Source organism: Physeter macrocephalus, chromosome 6 (genome assembly GCF_002837175.3).
Source record: "Physeter macrocephalus isolate SW-GA chromosome 6, ASM283717v5, whole genome shotgun sequence".
In the NCBI taxonomy this organism is placed as follows: domain Eukaryota; kingdom Metazoa; phylum Chordata; class Mammalia; order Artiodactyla; family Physeteridae; genus Physeter; species Physeter macrocephalus.
In genome coordinates this window covers 74538311-74555354 of record NC_041219.1, presented here as the reverse complement: position 1 = coordinate 74555354, position 17044 = coordinate 74538311, and the positions used below count along the sequence as shown (strand labels likewise).

At 37.2% G+C, this 17044-nt stretch overlaps 1 protein-coding gene across 15 annotated transcripts in view; it reads right to left on the bottom strand.

The window, feature by feature from the left end:
- BMAL2 (basic helix-loop-helix ARNT like 2) overlaps window positions 1-17044 on the bottom strand; it is a 133086-nt gene that overhangs the window by 81177 nt on the left and 34865 nt on the right. For 6 of the 15 annotated variants that reach the window (XM_055085524.1, XM_055085525.1, XM_024128994.3 and 3 more), the window contains 3 exons: window positions 12469-12619; window positions 10369-10470; window positions 5002-5043 (listed from right to left, as the gene is read on the bottom strand). In XM_055085524.1, coding sequence (XP_054941499.1) covers window positions 5002-5043; window positions 10369-10470; window positions 12469-12619 — 295 coding nt within the window. Of the gene's footprint in view, window positions 1-2113; window positions 2239-5001; window positions 5044-10368; window positions 10471-12468; window positions 12620-17044 lie in introns of those variants that run through there. The other 9 variants (XM_055085530.1, XM_055085528.1, XM_055085529.1 and 6 more) reach the window with 6 other exon arrangements.

The window sequence follows — 17044 nt, the reverse complement described above, 5'->3', positions numbered from 1 at the left end:
GCGGGGCACAGGCTCCGGACGCGCAGGCCCAGCGGCCATGGCTCACGGGCCCAGCCGCTCCGCGGCATGTGGGATCCTCCCAGACCGGGGCGCGAACCCGGTTCCCCTGCATCGGCAAGCGGACGTGCAACCAACCACCGCGCCACCAGGGAAGCCCCAACTGACCCCATTTTAATCCTTCCTCCACCAGCCCTGATTACTCTTCCGTCTATAGGGTTTATCTTGATTGGTGACGCCACTAGACGAGCTCTAGACCCTCCCATCCTTCTTCACCCTGAAGGGCCAAATAATCACAAACTCCTATAGTTCTTAAACTAGTTCTTAAATATTTGAGATGGCTTGAGCCATGTGGTCAAACTGAAGTTGCAGAGTCACTTTCCCTGGAGTACGCGCCCTGAGAAGCCTGAACAAGGGAGGGCACTTGGGGTACCAGGACGCGCAGTTAACTTTGAATTTCAGATAAACAGTGAATACTTTTTTTTAGTATAAGTATATCCTTGTGCAACATTTGGGACATACTTGTACTAAAAAGTCTTCATTACGTATCTGAAGTTCACAGTTGGCCAGGTGTCCTGTATTTTATCTGGCAGTCCATTCTGTGGGGGGCCTCATTCACACTCCCCAGCAGCCAGTTCAGCAGATGAGGGGCAGTCTTGGCCTCCGGATGACACCACAACGATGTGATGTCACTTAATCCCCTCTCACCTCTGTGCCCCTTTTCTAACTCAGAGGTTACGTGACTTGTCTATCAGCATGAGGCTGAAACTTGAACCACACACGGCCCCGGTCTCTCGAGCCTCCTGCTATTATCACAGCGCTCAGCAAAGTGGTCACCACAGCCCAAGAGAGAACTGGTTCTTTCCAGGGTAAAATGGTCATTCAGCTGCATTGACATAAGAGAAATATTGGCAACATGTGAAGTGCTGAACAAGTAATGCAACCTAAGCACTCTCTCTTAAGATTTGTTAAGAATCTTGTGGTTATAGATGATCTTATTTGCAAAGCAGAAATAAAGACACAGACATAGAGAACAAATGTATGGATACCAGGGGGAAGGTGGGGGAGGAACTGTGAGATTGCGATTGACATATATACACTACTATGTATAAAATAGGTAATGAATGAGAACCTACTGTATAGCACAGGGAACTCGGTGCGCTGGGGTGACCTAAATGGGAAGGAAATCCAAAAAAGAGGGCATATATGTATACGTATGGCTGATTCACTTTGCTGTACAGCAGAAACTGACACAGCAGTGTAAAGCAACTCTACTCCAATAAATAAATAAATAAATAAATAAAATAAACATATCTAGGTTCTGAGTGGGGGAAAAAAAAGAATCTTGTGGTTACAAGTGACAGAAACCTTCACTTAAACTGACTTAAAAAGTATAAAAAGACTAAAAAGACTTAGACTAAAAAGAAATTGATAGCTTGTGTCACTTGAAAAGCCCAGGTGACCACAATGATGGAAGCCAACTGAAAGACCCCCCCCCACCGCGCCCAGAGCTCAAAGCTGGAATAGTCTGAGCAACAAAATAAATAAAGTAGCATTGGATTATATCCCAAAGTATAATATGAATATGCCGTAGTCCATACTTATGTAAATAAATGATTGAATACATAAATGGGGGAGAAATCTCCCATACAGAAGAATTCCAAATAATTTATGTAGATACTCCATCCTCAAAAAGAAGCAACATAGGGCTTCCCTGGTGGCGCAGTGGTTGAGAGTCCGCCTGCCGATGCAAAGGACACGGGTTCGTGCCCCGGTCTGGGAGGATCCCGCGTGCCGCGGAGCGGCTGGTGAGCCATGGCCGCTGGGCCTGCGCGTCCGGAGCCTGTGCTCCGCAGCGGGAGGGGCCGCAGCAGGGAGAGTCCCGCGTACCGCCAAAAAAAAAAAAAAAAAAAAAAAAAAAAGCAACATAAACCCCCACTCCTTAAGCATGGGCTGCACATACTGTCTTCCTTCGATAAAAGAATAATTTGACAGTGTCCAGCCATTGTAAAGTGAGGCATCCTTAAGGTTTTTTGAAAGAGTATTTAAAGAATAAATATAATCATTCCTTAAATAAATAAACAGCTTGACAGTGGAGAAGGCTGCCAGACCCCACCTCAGCCAGGTGATCGAGGTCAACATCAGCAGTGACGTCGTGCTGACCGTAGGCACCCTTGACATGATGTGACGAGAATGACACTTTGCTTCTGTGGTCTTCCTCCAAACACATACAACCCCAGCCTAATCATGAGAAAAACATCAGGCAAATCCCAATTAAGGGGCATTTTACCAAATATCTGACCAGTATTCATCAAAAGTGTCAAAGTCACCAAAAACAAGGCAAGTCTGAGAAACTGTCACAGCCAAGAGGAGTCTACATGGAATGTGGTATCCAGGATACGCCCCTGAAACAGAAAAGGGCATTAGGGGAAGACTAAGAAGACGTAAATAAAAGACGGACTTTATCCAATAATAATGTACCAATATCAGTTCATTAATTGAGATAAATGTGCCACACGAATGTAAGATGTTAATAATAGGAGAAACTGGGCATGGCGTCTGTGGGCGTTCTCTGTACTGTTTTCACAATGTTTCTGTAAATCTAAAACTATTTTAAAATTAAAAAAAGGTTATATTAAAACAAAAAAAAAAGAAGGAGAAGAAGAAGAGTTTGGGGAAGGCAATCTAATGGGAAAGAGGAAAAATAGGAGACTCGTCCTGATCTGTTTTTAGAGACTTTAAACTAGATGGAAGAGTGGGGCGAAGGGGGGAAGCGCTGATGGAGCGCCATCCACCCAACCATTCACGCTTGGCCAATGACACTCCTGGAACAAAATACTTACTTTGGGGTGAACTGGATGGAATTCAAGTTACCTGTGTATTTACATAAAATGCCGTATCATGAGAAAAACATCAGGCAAATCCCAATTAAGGGGCATTTTACCAAATATCTGACCAGTATTCATCAAAAGTGTCAAAGTCACCAAAAACAAGGCAAGTCTGAGAAACTGTCACAGCCAAGAGGAGTCTACATGGAATGTGGTATCCAGGATACGCCCCTGAAACAGAAAAGGGCATTAGGGGAAGACTAAGAAGACGTAAATAAAAGACGGACTTTATCCAATAATAATGTACCAATATCAGTTCATTAATTGAGATAAATGTGCCACACGAATGTAAGATGTTAATAATAGGAGAAACTGGGTATGGCGTCTGTGGGCGTGCTCTGTACTGTTTTCACAATGTTTCTGTAAATCTAAAACTATTTTAAAATTAAAAAAAGGTTATATTAAAACAAAAAAAAAAGAAGGAGAAGAAGAAGAGTTTGGGGAAGGCAATCTAATGGGAAAGAGGAAAAATAGGAGACTCGTCCTGATCTGTTTTTAGAGACTTTAAACTAGATGGAAGAGTGGGGCGAAGGGGGGAAGCGCTGATGGAGCGCCATCCACCCAACCATTCACGCTTGGCCAATGACACTCCTGGAACAAAATACTTACTTTGGGGTGAACTGGATGGAATTCAAGTTACCTGTGTATTTACATAAAATGCCGTTATCTGCTCGTACTTTGGTCTATTCATGAGCAATTTTTACTTTTGGCCACACCACACGGCTTGCAGGATCTTAGTTCCCCGACCACACTGAACCCAGGCCACAGCAGTGAAAGCGCCAAGTCCTAACCACTGGACCAGGGAATTCCCCCATGAGAACTTTTTAGATTAAAGATTTATGATTTTTAAAATGTTATGATTATCCACTTGCTAGAATGTTCACCTCTTCTTTCTAACAATATTACCCATTAGCATGGACAGTAGCAGTGGACAGAGATGCCTGATTCCAGGAATGTACAGCAGAAGAGAAAGTGACTTCTCTTAGAGCCAGGGTTTTGAGGGAGATGAGAACAGGTAGGAACAAGGTCACTTGGGAATAACAAATGACGATGCTGGGAGCTAGGAAAGACAGAGGAAGGTGAAATAGCCAGTTTTTGAATAAGGTACTTTACTTGAAGGAGGTGCACCTGAAAAGATTTCTTAAAGAATTTTATTAAAGAAGGGCATATTTACCCAGAGGCAAGTTCTCTGCTTAATAATTTATCAGGGCTCTGGCTCCTAATTCTGTGAACTGTTACTGTCACTTTGAACCATGTCAGTGTTCTGCAGAGTCATATTAAAAAAAAAAACAGACTAAATAGAGAAAAAGCAAAATTGAGATCTGGCCATGTTGCCAGATGTAGGAAAAAAAACTTGTTGACGTTGAAAGAATATGATGAAACAACTGACAGACTTTATGGTGATGGATTCCTAATAATCAGACACTCCTGGTAAGTAATTCTGATTTGCTTATTGGATGAATTAGGTTTTCTCTAGTGCTTCAAGAAAATAATAGTTGTTTTCAATAAATAGCTATTCTGAGAAAAATTTAAAGACACATAAGCCAAAATGTTTTTCAAGTAGATAGAGAAAAAAGGTATAAGGTATCTGATGATGGTATCAGATGGTTTTGTTTCGTTTTGTTTTTAGAACTGTATTTATTTCCAGTCACTCCTACTTCTTCACCCTGAGTGGCTGCATTACTTCAAGGCAGGGGCCTCTGGCTCCATGGAGAAGGAAATGAGTTCCCATTTCAGACTTCCTATGCTGAACGGTGGTCCAGCAGGGCTGAGGGAGCTCGGGAAGGCTCTGGACTCAGGGCAGGCCAGCACGCGGCAGGGACCCTGCCCTTTGGGATCTGCCTGGCTTCTCTGACAGAGAAGCAGAACTGCTGGTATCACCCACCTGACTCCCTGCATGCATTCCAGAGCTGGGAATGAGCTCATCAGAGCAAAAGGAACTTATGAGCGCCACAATTTGGGCCTGAGGTATCTGCATCTTCTCAGAGCAGAACATATGAGAGAAAGCTAATATTCACGAATCCATTCTACCTTGACATCACCATTTGCTTTGGCTAACGGTCTACATGTGCGACCTTTCCCACCCACCGTGTACCCTCTCAACAGTTCAGTATACCTGAAGGACTTCATTTTTACTTGTTGTTCACCATCTTCCATTCTACAAAAAAGCAGGATAAAAAAACTACATGAAACAGATTTTCGGTAATTCTTGAGAAATAAATGTGGGATTAAGTCCAATCATCCTAATTCCTATTAAGTCTTTAGTTATACATGCTACCCTGAGCTCCTAATTGAAACAATTATTACTGTCTGCATGGGCTGCTCTCCTACTAAAGCTGACAGGTGCCTCATCCCCATCAGGTAACAAGACTATGTGAACTGACAATGAATAATAATTACCACTCTATTTAGAAATTATCCCATGCCAGTCTTGAAAAGGAATATAATGTTCATAGAAATAACATTAAATAAAATAGCTATTTTTAAAACAATTGATGGATTAGCCAAAAATTTTACAATAGCTCTATTAAAATAGCCTGAAAATACATTGAGAATCTCAGATCTTTAATCAAAAGGAATTCATTTTACCTGAAAATTCATCTAGACGGTAAGAAATATTTTTAAAAACTGGAAACCGATCACTTGCCAATAATATTAATTTTCACATTAGTATATGCCTTAGCAGAATATACTAAATGTATATATATGTGTGTGTATAAATATTTATATATACATTTACATACATACATGTGCTATATGGGTGTGTGTTTATTCATTCAGAAATGTAGTCACCAGACCACTACCAAAGTGAAATATACTGATGGTGATAGACTACTTTCCACATTAAAAAACTATGCAGACGGAATAGGTTTTTTTAAGTATGTATTTTTAAAAATATATTCCCAAATGTATCATTTTTTGAAAGGGCATTTTAAAAATTCAGGGCAAAGCACCCATAATCTCATCTGGAAATAATCACAGTCAATATTTCAATGGGTCTCCCTCCAATCTCTTTCCTAGACATGTATCTAGATACATACAAAAAATAGCTTTGACTATTTTACTTAGCTATGGGGGTGGTGGTGGGGCATGGGAGGATATTTATGTAGATGTGTGTTATATATATGTATATATATATATAAAATAAACAAAATTCAGATCATAGTGTAAAATTTTTCATGTCTTATTCACTTAATGCTGTAACATAAATATTTTCCCATAGCTTCAAATATTCTTGGAGAATATGATTTGTAATGATTAAATAGTGGCCCATTGGTTAGCTACACTATAATTTATTTAATCATTTTCTATTATTAGATATCTCAATATTCTAATTTTTCAATATTATAAATAGTATGACTAATACTCTTGTGGTGCATGCATCTCTGATTATTCTCCTAGGATAAACCCTTAGACATACAATTTATGGATAACTATTTTAAGGCTTCTGACTCATCTTGCCAAATTTCCCTCTTAGAAGAGTCAACAATGATCATTTTCCAGGCTTTGAAAGAAGTTTGACCTACCTTTGAACTATTTTATTCATGTGATGTATTTTATTTGAGGTTTCAAGAATATTTTTCGCTTAAAAAAGATAAATACATGCTGTTTATAGAAAAGTTAATAAAATTTATGAACAGATGCATATAAATATTCCAAATAAAAAAGGACCACTAAGATAAAACCTTAATCAAAGGATGCTTTTCCTTATTACTGTCTAAATAAATAGCTTTGATGATAGTTTACCAAAAATATTTTCACATGTGTTATTTCATTCTCACAGCATTTAAGAATCATGTAGTTATTACTATCCCCGATTTTACAGATGAAGGAATTGAGGCCCAGTAAGGTTAATGACTGCTCAAGGTCATAGACCTAACAGGAGGCCAGTGAAACTTATTCTCTGCTGGCTGGTGTACCTTCCTCTATGCCTTGATCATTGTCAGCCTGCTCTGTGGTATGAAATTAAACAGCTTCTTTGAAGCAAAAGAGAGGGTTAGATTACTCAGCTTTTTTTTTTCTCTTTTCTGTCTGACTTCATATTTATGGACTAAAACAGAAAATAATTATATAGATGAATGATTTTCTTCCTAATGGTCTGGAATTATATATACATATACATTACTTCAATCTCAAAAGGTAAAGTTTTGGCTGTTTTAAATCATGCTTTTGCTTTGATTATACATGTTTTAGCAAATTAACTCACTGACTGAACTTGCCTCCTTGGTGAAATCCAAACCTATTGTACTTAGGAAATCCAAATACACTTTTATTTAATGGTCCCTTGCAGAATAGAATAAAGGCACGACGTTGTTAGTCATATAATTCATTTCTTTGTTTGCAGCATGCACCTAGATAATGAGTAAATTTGCTCTTTGGATTTTTCTCCATGGGGGCATTTGGTCTACAGTCATAATATTTTATTTATGAATTTTAATAAGCTCTCTGATATTAATAACATTCACATTACTTAGATGCATTTTCTTAGTGTAGCATCTTATATTACAGTAACATAATTTTTCCAAAACACAGTGCAAGCTTTCCTTGAAAACTACTTTCACTGCATTTTGAATCCCTAAATCAACCAAACACAAACAAAATTGGAAGCAAATACGGTCAAAACAGCCTCCAGATTTGCTGCTTTCTATGCCTTTCTCTTTTTAAAATTTTCTTCCTTCGGTTTCTGAGATGTCACTCCCACTTCAGAGCCTTGTCTCCTCACTTTCTGGGTAGCCGTCCCCTCCTCCCTGAGCCCCCCAGTCTTCCCACTCCGTACGTGCAACCATGCCAGTCCACTTGCTCTCTGTACATTAATGGTGTCTGAATCTCCATCTCCGGGCCAGGCCTCAACCCTGAGTTCCAGACCTTCATATCCATCCAGCTACTTGAAGATCCCATAAACATCACACTCTCATTGTGGCCAAAACTGAACTCATCATCTTTCCCTCAGCCTCTGTGAACGAAAATACCATCCTCCATCTAGGTGTCCAAGTCAGAAAACCTGGATGCTTCTTACATTTCCGCTCTCCCCCATGAACAAGCATGAAATCTTAGAGATTCTATCTTCTAAATATGCCATAACGTGTCCCTCCCTTTCCATGCCCTTCCTGCCTAGGGCCACTCTCTTGGACCAATGCTCAGAAAAACCTATTCCCTAGCAACCATCTCTCAGCTGTTTTCTCTGCCTGCTGGATTTTCCTTCTTCAGCCCATCCTCCATGCTGTTTCCAGAGTCATCCTTTGAAAATATAAATCTGTACCACTTCACACTTACTAGGATAACTTACTAGGATAACTTTTTTTTAATGGAAAATAACAAGTGCCAGCAAGAAAATGGAGAAATTGAATCCCTCACACATTTCTGCTGGGAATGTAAAATGGTGCAGGCACTGTGGAAACCAGTTTGGTGGTTCCTCAAAAACTAAACATAGAATTACCATCTGAGGGGCTTCCCTGGTGGTGCAGTGGTTAAGAACTCGCCTGTCAATGCAGGGGGCATGGGTTCGAGCCCTGGTCCAGGAAGATCCCACATGCTGCGGAGCACCTAAGCCCGTGCGCTACAACTACTGAGCCTGTGCTCTAGAGCCTGTGAGCCACAACTACTGAGCCCGCATGCCACAACTACTGAAACCTGTGTGCCTAGAGCCCATGCTCCGCAACAAGAGAAGCCACCGCAATGAGAAGCCCGCACACCGCAACAAAGAGTAGCCCCCACTCGCCACAACTACGGAAAGCCCGCACACAAGCAACAAAGACCCAATGCAACCAAAAATAAATAAATAATTAATTTAAAAAACTGATGAATCTCCAAAAAAAAAAAAAAGAATTACCCTCTGACCCAGCAATTTTACTCATAGGTGTATACCCGAAAGAATAGAAAGCAGGGACTCAGATTAATTTAAAAAACTGATGAATCTCCAAAAAAAAAAAAAAAGAATTACCCTCTGACCCAGCAATTTTACTCATAGGTGTATACCCGAAAGAATAGAAAGCAGGGACTCAGACACTTGTACACCAATGTTCATAGCAGCATTATTCCCAATAGCCAAAGGGTGGGAACAACCCAAATATCCACCAAAACAATGAATGGTTAAGCAAAATGTGGTATATACATACAATGGAACATTATTTAGCTGTAAAAAAGAATGAAATCCTAATACATGCTACAACGTAGGTGAAATTTAAAAACATTACACTAAGTGAAATAAGCCAGAGACAAAAGGACAAATATTGTATGATTCCAATTATGTGAAATGTCTAGAACAGGCAAATTCTTAGAGCTAGAAAGTAGGCTAGAGGTTACCAGGGGCTGGGGGAAAGGCGGGTATGGAGAACTACTATTTAGTGGGTACCGTGTTTCTGACTGGGGTGATGAAAAAGTTTCAGAAACAGTGGTGATGGTTGTACACACCATGAATGTAATTAATGCCACTGAATTGTACACTTAAAAGTGGTTAAAACAGCCAATTTTATGTTACATATATTTTACTACAATAAAAAGTTTCTTTTTAAAGTGCAAAGGCAAGCAAAGTTTTTAAAATGTAACCTGATCAAGCTCTTCTCATGCTTCAAATCCTTCCATTTTCCTCATTGCATTCAGGACACTTTTCAGATTCTTTAGCAAAGACACTTTTCAGACCCTTTAGTTCAGCAGAGGTTCATGACCTAGTCCATGTTTACCCACCTCACCCACCTCACCTCCTGGTGTGCCCTCTGCTCTACTGTGACAACCGCTTGTTTCCTGATCAGCAGTGCGCTGCTTCATACTCTGTGCTTCTGCACAGCTGTTCCTTCTGCCAAAAGTGCCTTCTCTACTCCTGCTCGGAATGGCTCATTTCCATTCTTCATTCAAAACTCAGCTTACGTCAACATCTCCAGGAAGCTGTCCTTCACTCTGATCCCAATATTGTTTAAACACCCAACTTTCCTTGTTGCCATAATACCTAGGGTCCCCCTTATGGAAGCTATCATGATGTGCAGTAACTATTTGTATCTTTCCCATTTGTACAAGTGTCTTGTATCTTATCTGTATGCCTCCCTCCTGGTCTACTGGGTATCATATAGCAGGTACTCTGTAAATGTTAATGACTACGTTCCAGGGACTCTTCATCAATGACCCTTTTAAAGAACCAGCTCTCCACTCAAACCCAACAGTGCTGCAGAAAGGGTGAACCTTCTCATATATTCTTCTTTGTTTAAATATATCCAACACTTGGAGGCTCCACCAATGAAATCAACTTTATGCCCCAAGTCTCTGGGAAGGATGCTATACAGTCAGTACTTTGTAAAATCCATAAAGTACTTTGACATCCCTCATTTCATTAGAGAGAATGGAAAATGGTGGGATGAAAGAAGGATTGGGGCAGAATGGAGAAGCTCTGGGATAGATAATGAGCAAATCAGTGGGGTGTACGCTCTCTTTCTGCTGCTACGATATGCCGTCTTCAAGTAGGAATTATGTCAAATGATAGTCCAGGACTTACCTGCTGCCACTGGATGCTGATATTTCTACCCTTGTTGAAAGGAGATAGGAAAAGGGATTCTGAGAAAGTTTTTCCACCACTTTTTCTTTCATGATTCCTGACCTGGAAGGAAGGAGGCCTTGGGTCACCCCTACCAGACATGCTGGAAAATGGACAGCAAGGTTGTTCTCATGTGCTAGAAGCACCCTCCCCTCCAGTTGCAGAGAAACAGGAACCAGGGTGTAATGAGGAAAGTACCACACTGACAATGAGGCAGTCCAGCTAGCTGGATAATGTTGGGCAAGGCACTTGATAGATTTCTGAGTTCCAGCTGCTTCATTTTCTAAAATGCGGGTCATTGACTAAATAATCTCTAGGGTTGCCTTCTGCCAAAAAAATCATTATCTGTCATTACTTTGCATGTTTCTAGTATTTCCCGTGTCACTGCCCTCATTTTCCCATTCACTCTCAAAACCACTATAAGGTCTCAACCATGCCCCTACGTGGCTTAAAATCATGTGACTCTAGTTCTCACTTGAAAGCCACATTCTTATTTAGATATTAAGAAAGAACAACAGTGCTTATGATTCTAAAGAAAATAAAAAAGGACTGACAGTCACTTCTAGCTCGAGGTGAATGGGGACTAGCCAACTGATAACTTAGGATGTAGCGCAGCAAACAGTTCTAGATAGACTGTCACTTGATCAACTGTAGTTATTTACAATCATCCACATTACTGGAAGAGACTAAGAGAATACAGACAACCAAGAACAGTAGATAATCTTCAAGTCATTTATATGTGGCTTGGGAAGTGTGTTGGTGCTTATATTTGAATAACACTGAATCTGCTGTCTTGAAAACTGAAGCTAAAGTATATAAAGTGTCCTAGGAAGAACTGAGTTATAAAGAGCTATGATGTTTCATTATGTCCTCATCCTGTCCCCCACTCAGGATTATTCCCTTCATTCATGATTTACATAAAGTATCAGCCTAAAATGAATTGCTCTAGATTGCTATATTTACTGTGCCCTATTACTTCCACCAGATCAACCCAGCCTTGGGGAGGTCATTAAAGAATATTTGGGACTGCAAGCTGCATTAGGCAATAAAAATGAACCAGGAGATAGTAAGTATTCTCAACATTGATTATATTATCTACTTGGCTTACTAAACAGGGAAAACAAGAGTTTTATTTGATTAAAGTCACCACAGATAACCAAGGGTTGGTTGTTACACGAATGATGAGTAAGGAAAGAAGCAAGTGGTGATTATTATTGTAAGCCAAACATGCAAGAAGATGTTCTCCTCAAAGTCAAGTATTTCAATTAGGAAGGCAAGTATCTTCCTGTGACCATAAATGTTAAGCAAATTAACCTCCAGTTGACCTTCCTGGATACCTAATAACCTTCAGAGTTGGATCAGTCAATGACAGAGGTGGCAGCTGGGTGGATAAACAATTGACCCTATCCAAATTTTTAATTACCATGTAATTAAAAATAATGATTTAAAAAGTAGTCTTTTTCTAAAGAAGATGTGGTATATATATATATACAACAGAATATTACTCAGCTGTAAAAAACAATGAAATGATGCCTTGTGCAGCTACATGGATGGACCTACAGATTATCATACTAAGCGAAGTAAGTCAGGAAGAGAAAGATACCATATGATAGCACTTACATGTGGAATCTAAAATATGACACGAACTTATCTATGAAACAGAAATAGACTCACAGCCATTGAGAACAGACTTGTGGTTGCCAAGGAGGGGTAGGGGGAGGGTTGGATTGGGAGTTCAGGACTAGCAGATGCAAGCTATTATATATAGAATGGATAAACAAGGTCCTATGGTATAGCACAGAGAACTACATTCAATATCCTGTAATAAACCATAATAGAAAAGAATATGAAAAAGAATATGTATGCATATGTATAACTGAATCATTTTGCTGTACACCAGAAACTAACAACATTGTAAATCAACTATACTTCAATTAAAAAAATAAATAAATAAAAAGAAACGAAAGGTTTTAATTTGTTTTTAAGAGAAAAAAATGTAATATTTTTCTTTTTTCCCTGGAGTCGAAGATTTCTTGGGGTTAGAGGAACAAATTCACTTACTGGGATGGGTCTGAATCACTCCCTTTTCGTTTTCTTGGAAACTCTGTCACATGTGGGCTGAAGGATCCAATAGTTGCTGGTTTTGTCCATGGGCTCAGATGACTGGAAACCATGGAAGCAATGCACTGGTTCCCTTCGATCAACACTTTACCTATGAGACATAAAGCACAATAAGGCATCTATTTGAAACACTGACTTTTACTTTATACATATCCATATCCCACATTTTAAATGGCTTTTTACTTTGATATTTTAAAATGTCAACTAAACAGCAACATAACATAGAATGAAAGACTAATCATGTACACCCAAATATTAGTTAGAAATGTATTGTTAGTCTATATTTTAATTTTCCCTATCTAATTGGAAAAAAATATATGGATGTTGTAGGAAATATGGAAAACACAAAAAAGTAGAAAGGAAGGGGGAAAACCAAATCTTACCAACTAATATTACTATTTAGAATTACTTCCTTGTAGAATTTTTTCTACAGTTGTTATTACAGTAATTGAAGTCATAGTGTATACTCTGCATTATTGGCATATCATTGTGATAATAACTTTACAGTGTTATTACAAATTCTTTATAAATGATTCTAATGGCTGCATAATATACCATCGTGTAGCTGTGTCATAGCTACTTAAACACTCTTCTATTGTTGGAATGTATATTTGGTTTTTTTTCACTATCATAAATATGTATGGTGCTTTTATCTATGTGTATAAAACTTTTTATCTACCGGTTATTTCTTTTCATCTTCTAGTTATTTTTTTTTGGTGGGGGGGGGATAGCATCCCAGAAATGAGTTAACAAGGTTAAAGGACATGAATATTTTTAACTCTGAATTGCTAAATATGATAGTAAAATCCTTTTGGTCTAAACTGTAGTTTACTAAATGTTTTATAAAATGTAAAAATCAGAATCACTGAACTAAAAATAACTTATAGTCTAAATGTAGGCCTCTCTGAATATATTTCTCATATTAAAATTGACCTAACAAGTTTAAACTCATTTGCACCTTACAACATAGACTGAAATATATAAGCAATATTTACAAGGAGAATGCAATACATCTTAAAGTAAGAGTGGGAGCTTTTTAACACATCTCTAGCGGTAACTGATAAGAGTGAGCATTCAAAAATAATGATATAAGAAATCTGAACCACACAACAGACAAGCTCGATATGATAGACATATATAGACCACGATACCTAGCAGCTTCAAAATCCAGTGTTGTTTGTTTTGAGGTACCCATGGGGCATTTATACTGGACCAAAAAGATTGATATTATACATGAAACATTGACTACAATGTAATTATGCTAGACACCATAAAAAGACTGAAATTTAATGAGCTAATAATTTATTTTATGAAGTTAGGAAAAGATGACTAAAATAAATCTAAAGAATTAGGAGAAAGGAAATCATTAAAATAACACCAGAAATAATGAAATAGAATACACATTAGTACAGAACAAAAAAGCTAAACATAGGTTCTTCCAAAACATTGGAAAGTCTAATAACCTTATGGCAAGATTTTTCCAAAAAGAGGAAAGAGGGAATAAATGAATAAAGATAGGAATGAAGATGGGGTCATAATTTTAGAGGCTCTAGAGATATAAAAGAAATTCTCATGAATTTAGAAAAACATTATTCTAAAAATTTGAAAATTTAGATGAAATGGAAAAATTCGTAGGGAATTTTTTTTTATTGAGGTATAGTCGATTCACAATATTGTGTTAGTTTCAGGTGTACAGCAAAGCGATTCGACTCTACATATATATACTATATGTACTTTTTCAGGTTCATCTCCATTAGAGGTTATTACAAGATATTGAATATAGTTCCCTCTGCTATACAGTGAATCCTTGTTGTTTATCTATTTTATATATAGAAGTGAGTATCTGTTAATCCCATACTCCTAATTTATCCCTCCTCCCACTTTGTCTTTGGTAACTATAAGTTTGTTTTCTATGTCTGTGAGTCTGTTTTGTAAATAAATTTATTTGTATTACTTTTAAGATTCTACATATAAATGATATCATATATTTGTCCCTAGAGAATTTTAACTGACAGAAAATGAAGCAAAGAGAAATAAAAACCTGCATATTCCTATATTCTTTCTTACACATACTATCCCAATATATAGTAAACTCAACTTTTTTATGAGGCTTATAGAAATTTGATATTAAAATTCAAAAATGGCAATACAAGAAAGGATAATTATAGGCCCATCTCATTCATGAACAAAGATACAAAAATCTTAACAAAATATTAGCAAACAAAATTCAGAAATGTATAAAGAGAATAACCCATCATGACCGAGATAGCTTTATCCCAGGAACACAAGACTAGTTTAATATTAGTAAATTAATGAATATAATTTACCACAATAGCAGCTTAGTGGAAAAATATGATTATCCTAATAAATTCAGAAATATTAACGAAGAAACACTGAGAGAATTCTTTTTACAATCAGAAACAAGAAGATCTTTTATCAGTACCCCTTTCAACACTGTATTAGAAGACCTGCTAGTAGAATAAGGCAAGAAAACAATATATGAAGTATAAGAGTTGGAAAGGAAGAAAAAAAATTTGTCATTATTGGGAAATGACATGATTGAGAAAACAAAAAACACGAAATAATCAACGTATAAATTATTAAAATTAGGGAGTGTATCAAGGTTGGCTGTTTGTAAAGTCAATATATAAAAAGCAACTGCTTTTCTAATCACCAGTAACAAACTATAAGAAAATGATATTTTAAAAAACATAATTTATAATAACTTCAAAAAATACAGAGTACCTAAAGAATAAGTGTATTTAGAATAAATGTATAACCTAATAAAAGTATACAAGGTCTTTCTGGAGAAAATAATAAAAATTTATTTAAAATACTGAAAAAGATTCAAATAAATGGAAACATACACCACGCTTATGGACTGGAGGTCTCAATATCAAAGATGTCAATTCTCCTAAAATAGATGTGTAATTCCTCTCAAAATATTCTCTTTCTTTTGGTGGGACTTCACAAGCTGAATATAAAATGCATATGGAAGTGCCATGAGTTATGAACAGCCAAGGGAAATGTGGGAGAACTGGACCTCTCATATATCAAGACATTATAAAGCTATGGCAATTAAGACAGTGTGGTATTGGTGCGGAGACAGACCAAAGGAAAAGAACGGAGAGCCCAGACATGTAAATATGGATATCTGCTAAATGTCAGAGATGGAATTTTCAGATCAATGTGAGGAGACCAGCTTTTTAATAAACAGTCCTGGGCCAACTGATTTTCTCTATGGAAAAGAATAAAACTAGATCCCCTACTACCATATGCCAAATATAAAAACCAAACCAAATATAAACATTCAATTCCGACCTAAATGTAAAAGGCCAAAATTAACAGAGAATACTCTGAAGGAGAAAGAATATCTTTGTTATTGGTGTAGAAAGAATTTCCCCAAACAAAAACTAAAAACAATAAAGGAAAAGACTGATCAATTCAATCTTCTTAAAATTAAGTTAACGTTGCTCAAAAGATGCTATAAAGAGAATAAAACCACAAGTCACAGACTGGGAGAAGATGTTTGTTACACACATAAACAATAAAGTGTTACCATGTAGACTGTATAAAGAATGCCTTTGCATCATTAAGAAAAAGACCAACACAAAAACCCAGCAGAAAACTGGATAAAAGACTTTAATGGGAACTTCATAAAAGAAATTCCAATTGTCAGTACAAAAATGAAAAGATACTCAATCTCATTAGTAATCAGGAAAATCCAGAGTAAACTATAGTGATAGACTATATACCCATCTAATGGCTACAAATGAAAAGTTTGATGATACCAAGTGTAAGTGAGAAAACAGAGCAATGGAAAGAGAAACGGAACACTCATGCTCTGTTGGTGAGAAAGTACATTGCTACAACACTTTGGAAACCTTTTTTTGCATTACTTAATAAAGTAGAACACATGCAAATAATCTGGTTTAGCATTTCACTTCTAAGTATATGGAGAAACTCTTAATATATCTTAAGAGATATGTACAAGAAATACATTCATAGCATTGCTTGCAGTTGAACAACAAAAAATAATGAGAACTGGAAACTATAATTTCCATCAACAGATGGATAAATTGTTTATTCATTGAATGGAATACCAAGAATAGTAAAAATGAATAAAGTACTGATATACTCAGCATGGATGAATCTCAAAATAATAATGCCAGGTTAAAAAAAAAGTCACAGCCAAAACATTAGCATATTTTTTAAAAAACTGTATAAAGTTCAAAAGCAGGTAAAACTAACTAATATGTTTTTACTGATATCTACATAGGTTACCTCACTATATAGAAAAGAAAGGGAACAGCTAACACAAAAGTTAGAATTCTCTTTGGGAGAAGAAAGAGGGGTGCAATCAGTGAGGGATATACAGGTACTTCTTTTTTTTTTTTTTTTTTCCTTTATTATGTTGAGGTAGGTTCCCTCTATGCCCACTGTCTGGAGGGTTTTTATCATAAATGGGTGTTGAATTTTGTCAAAAGCTTTTTCTGCATCTATTGAGATGATCATA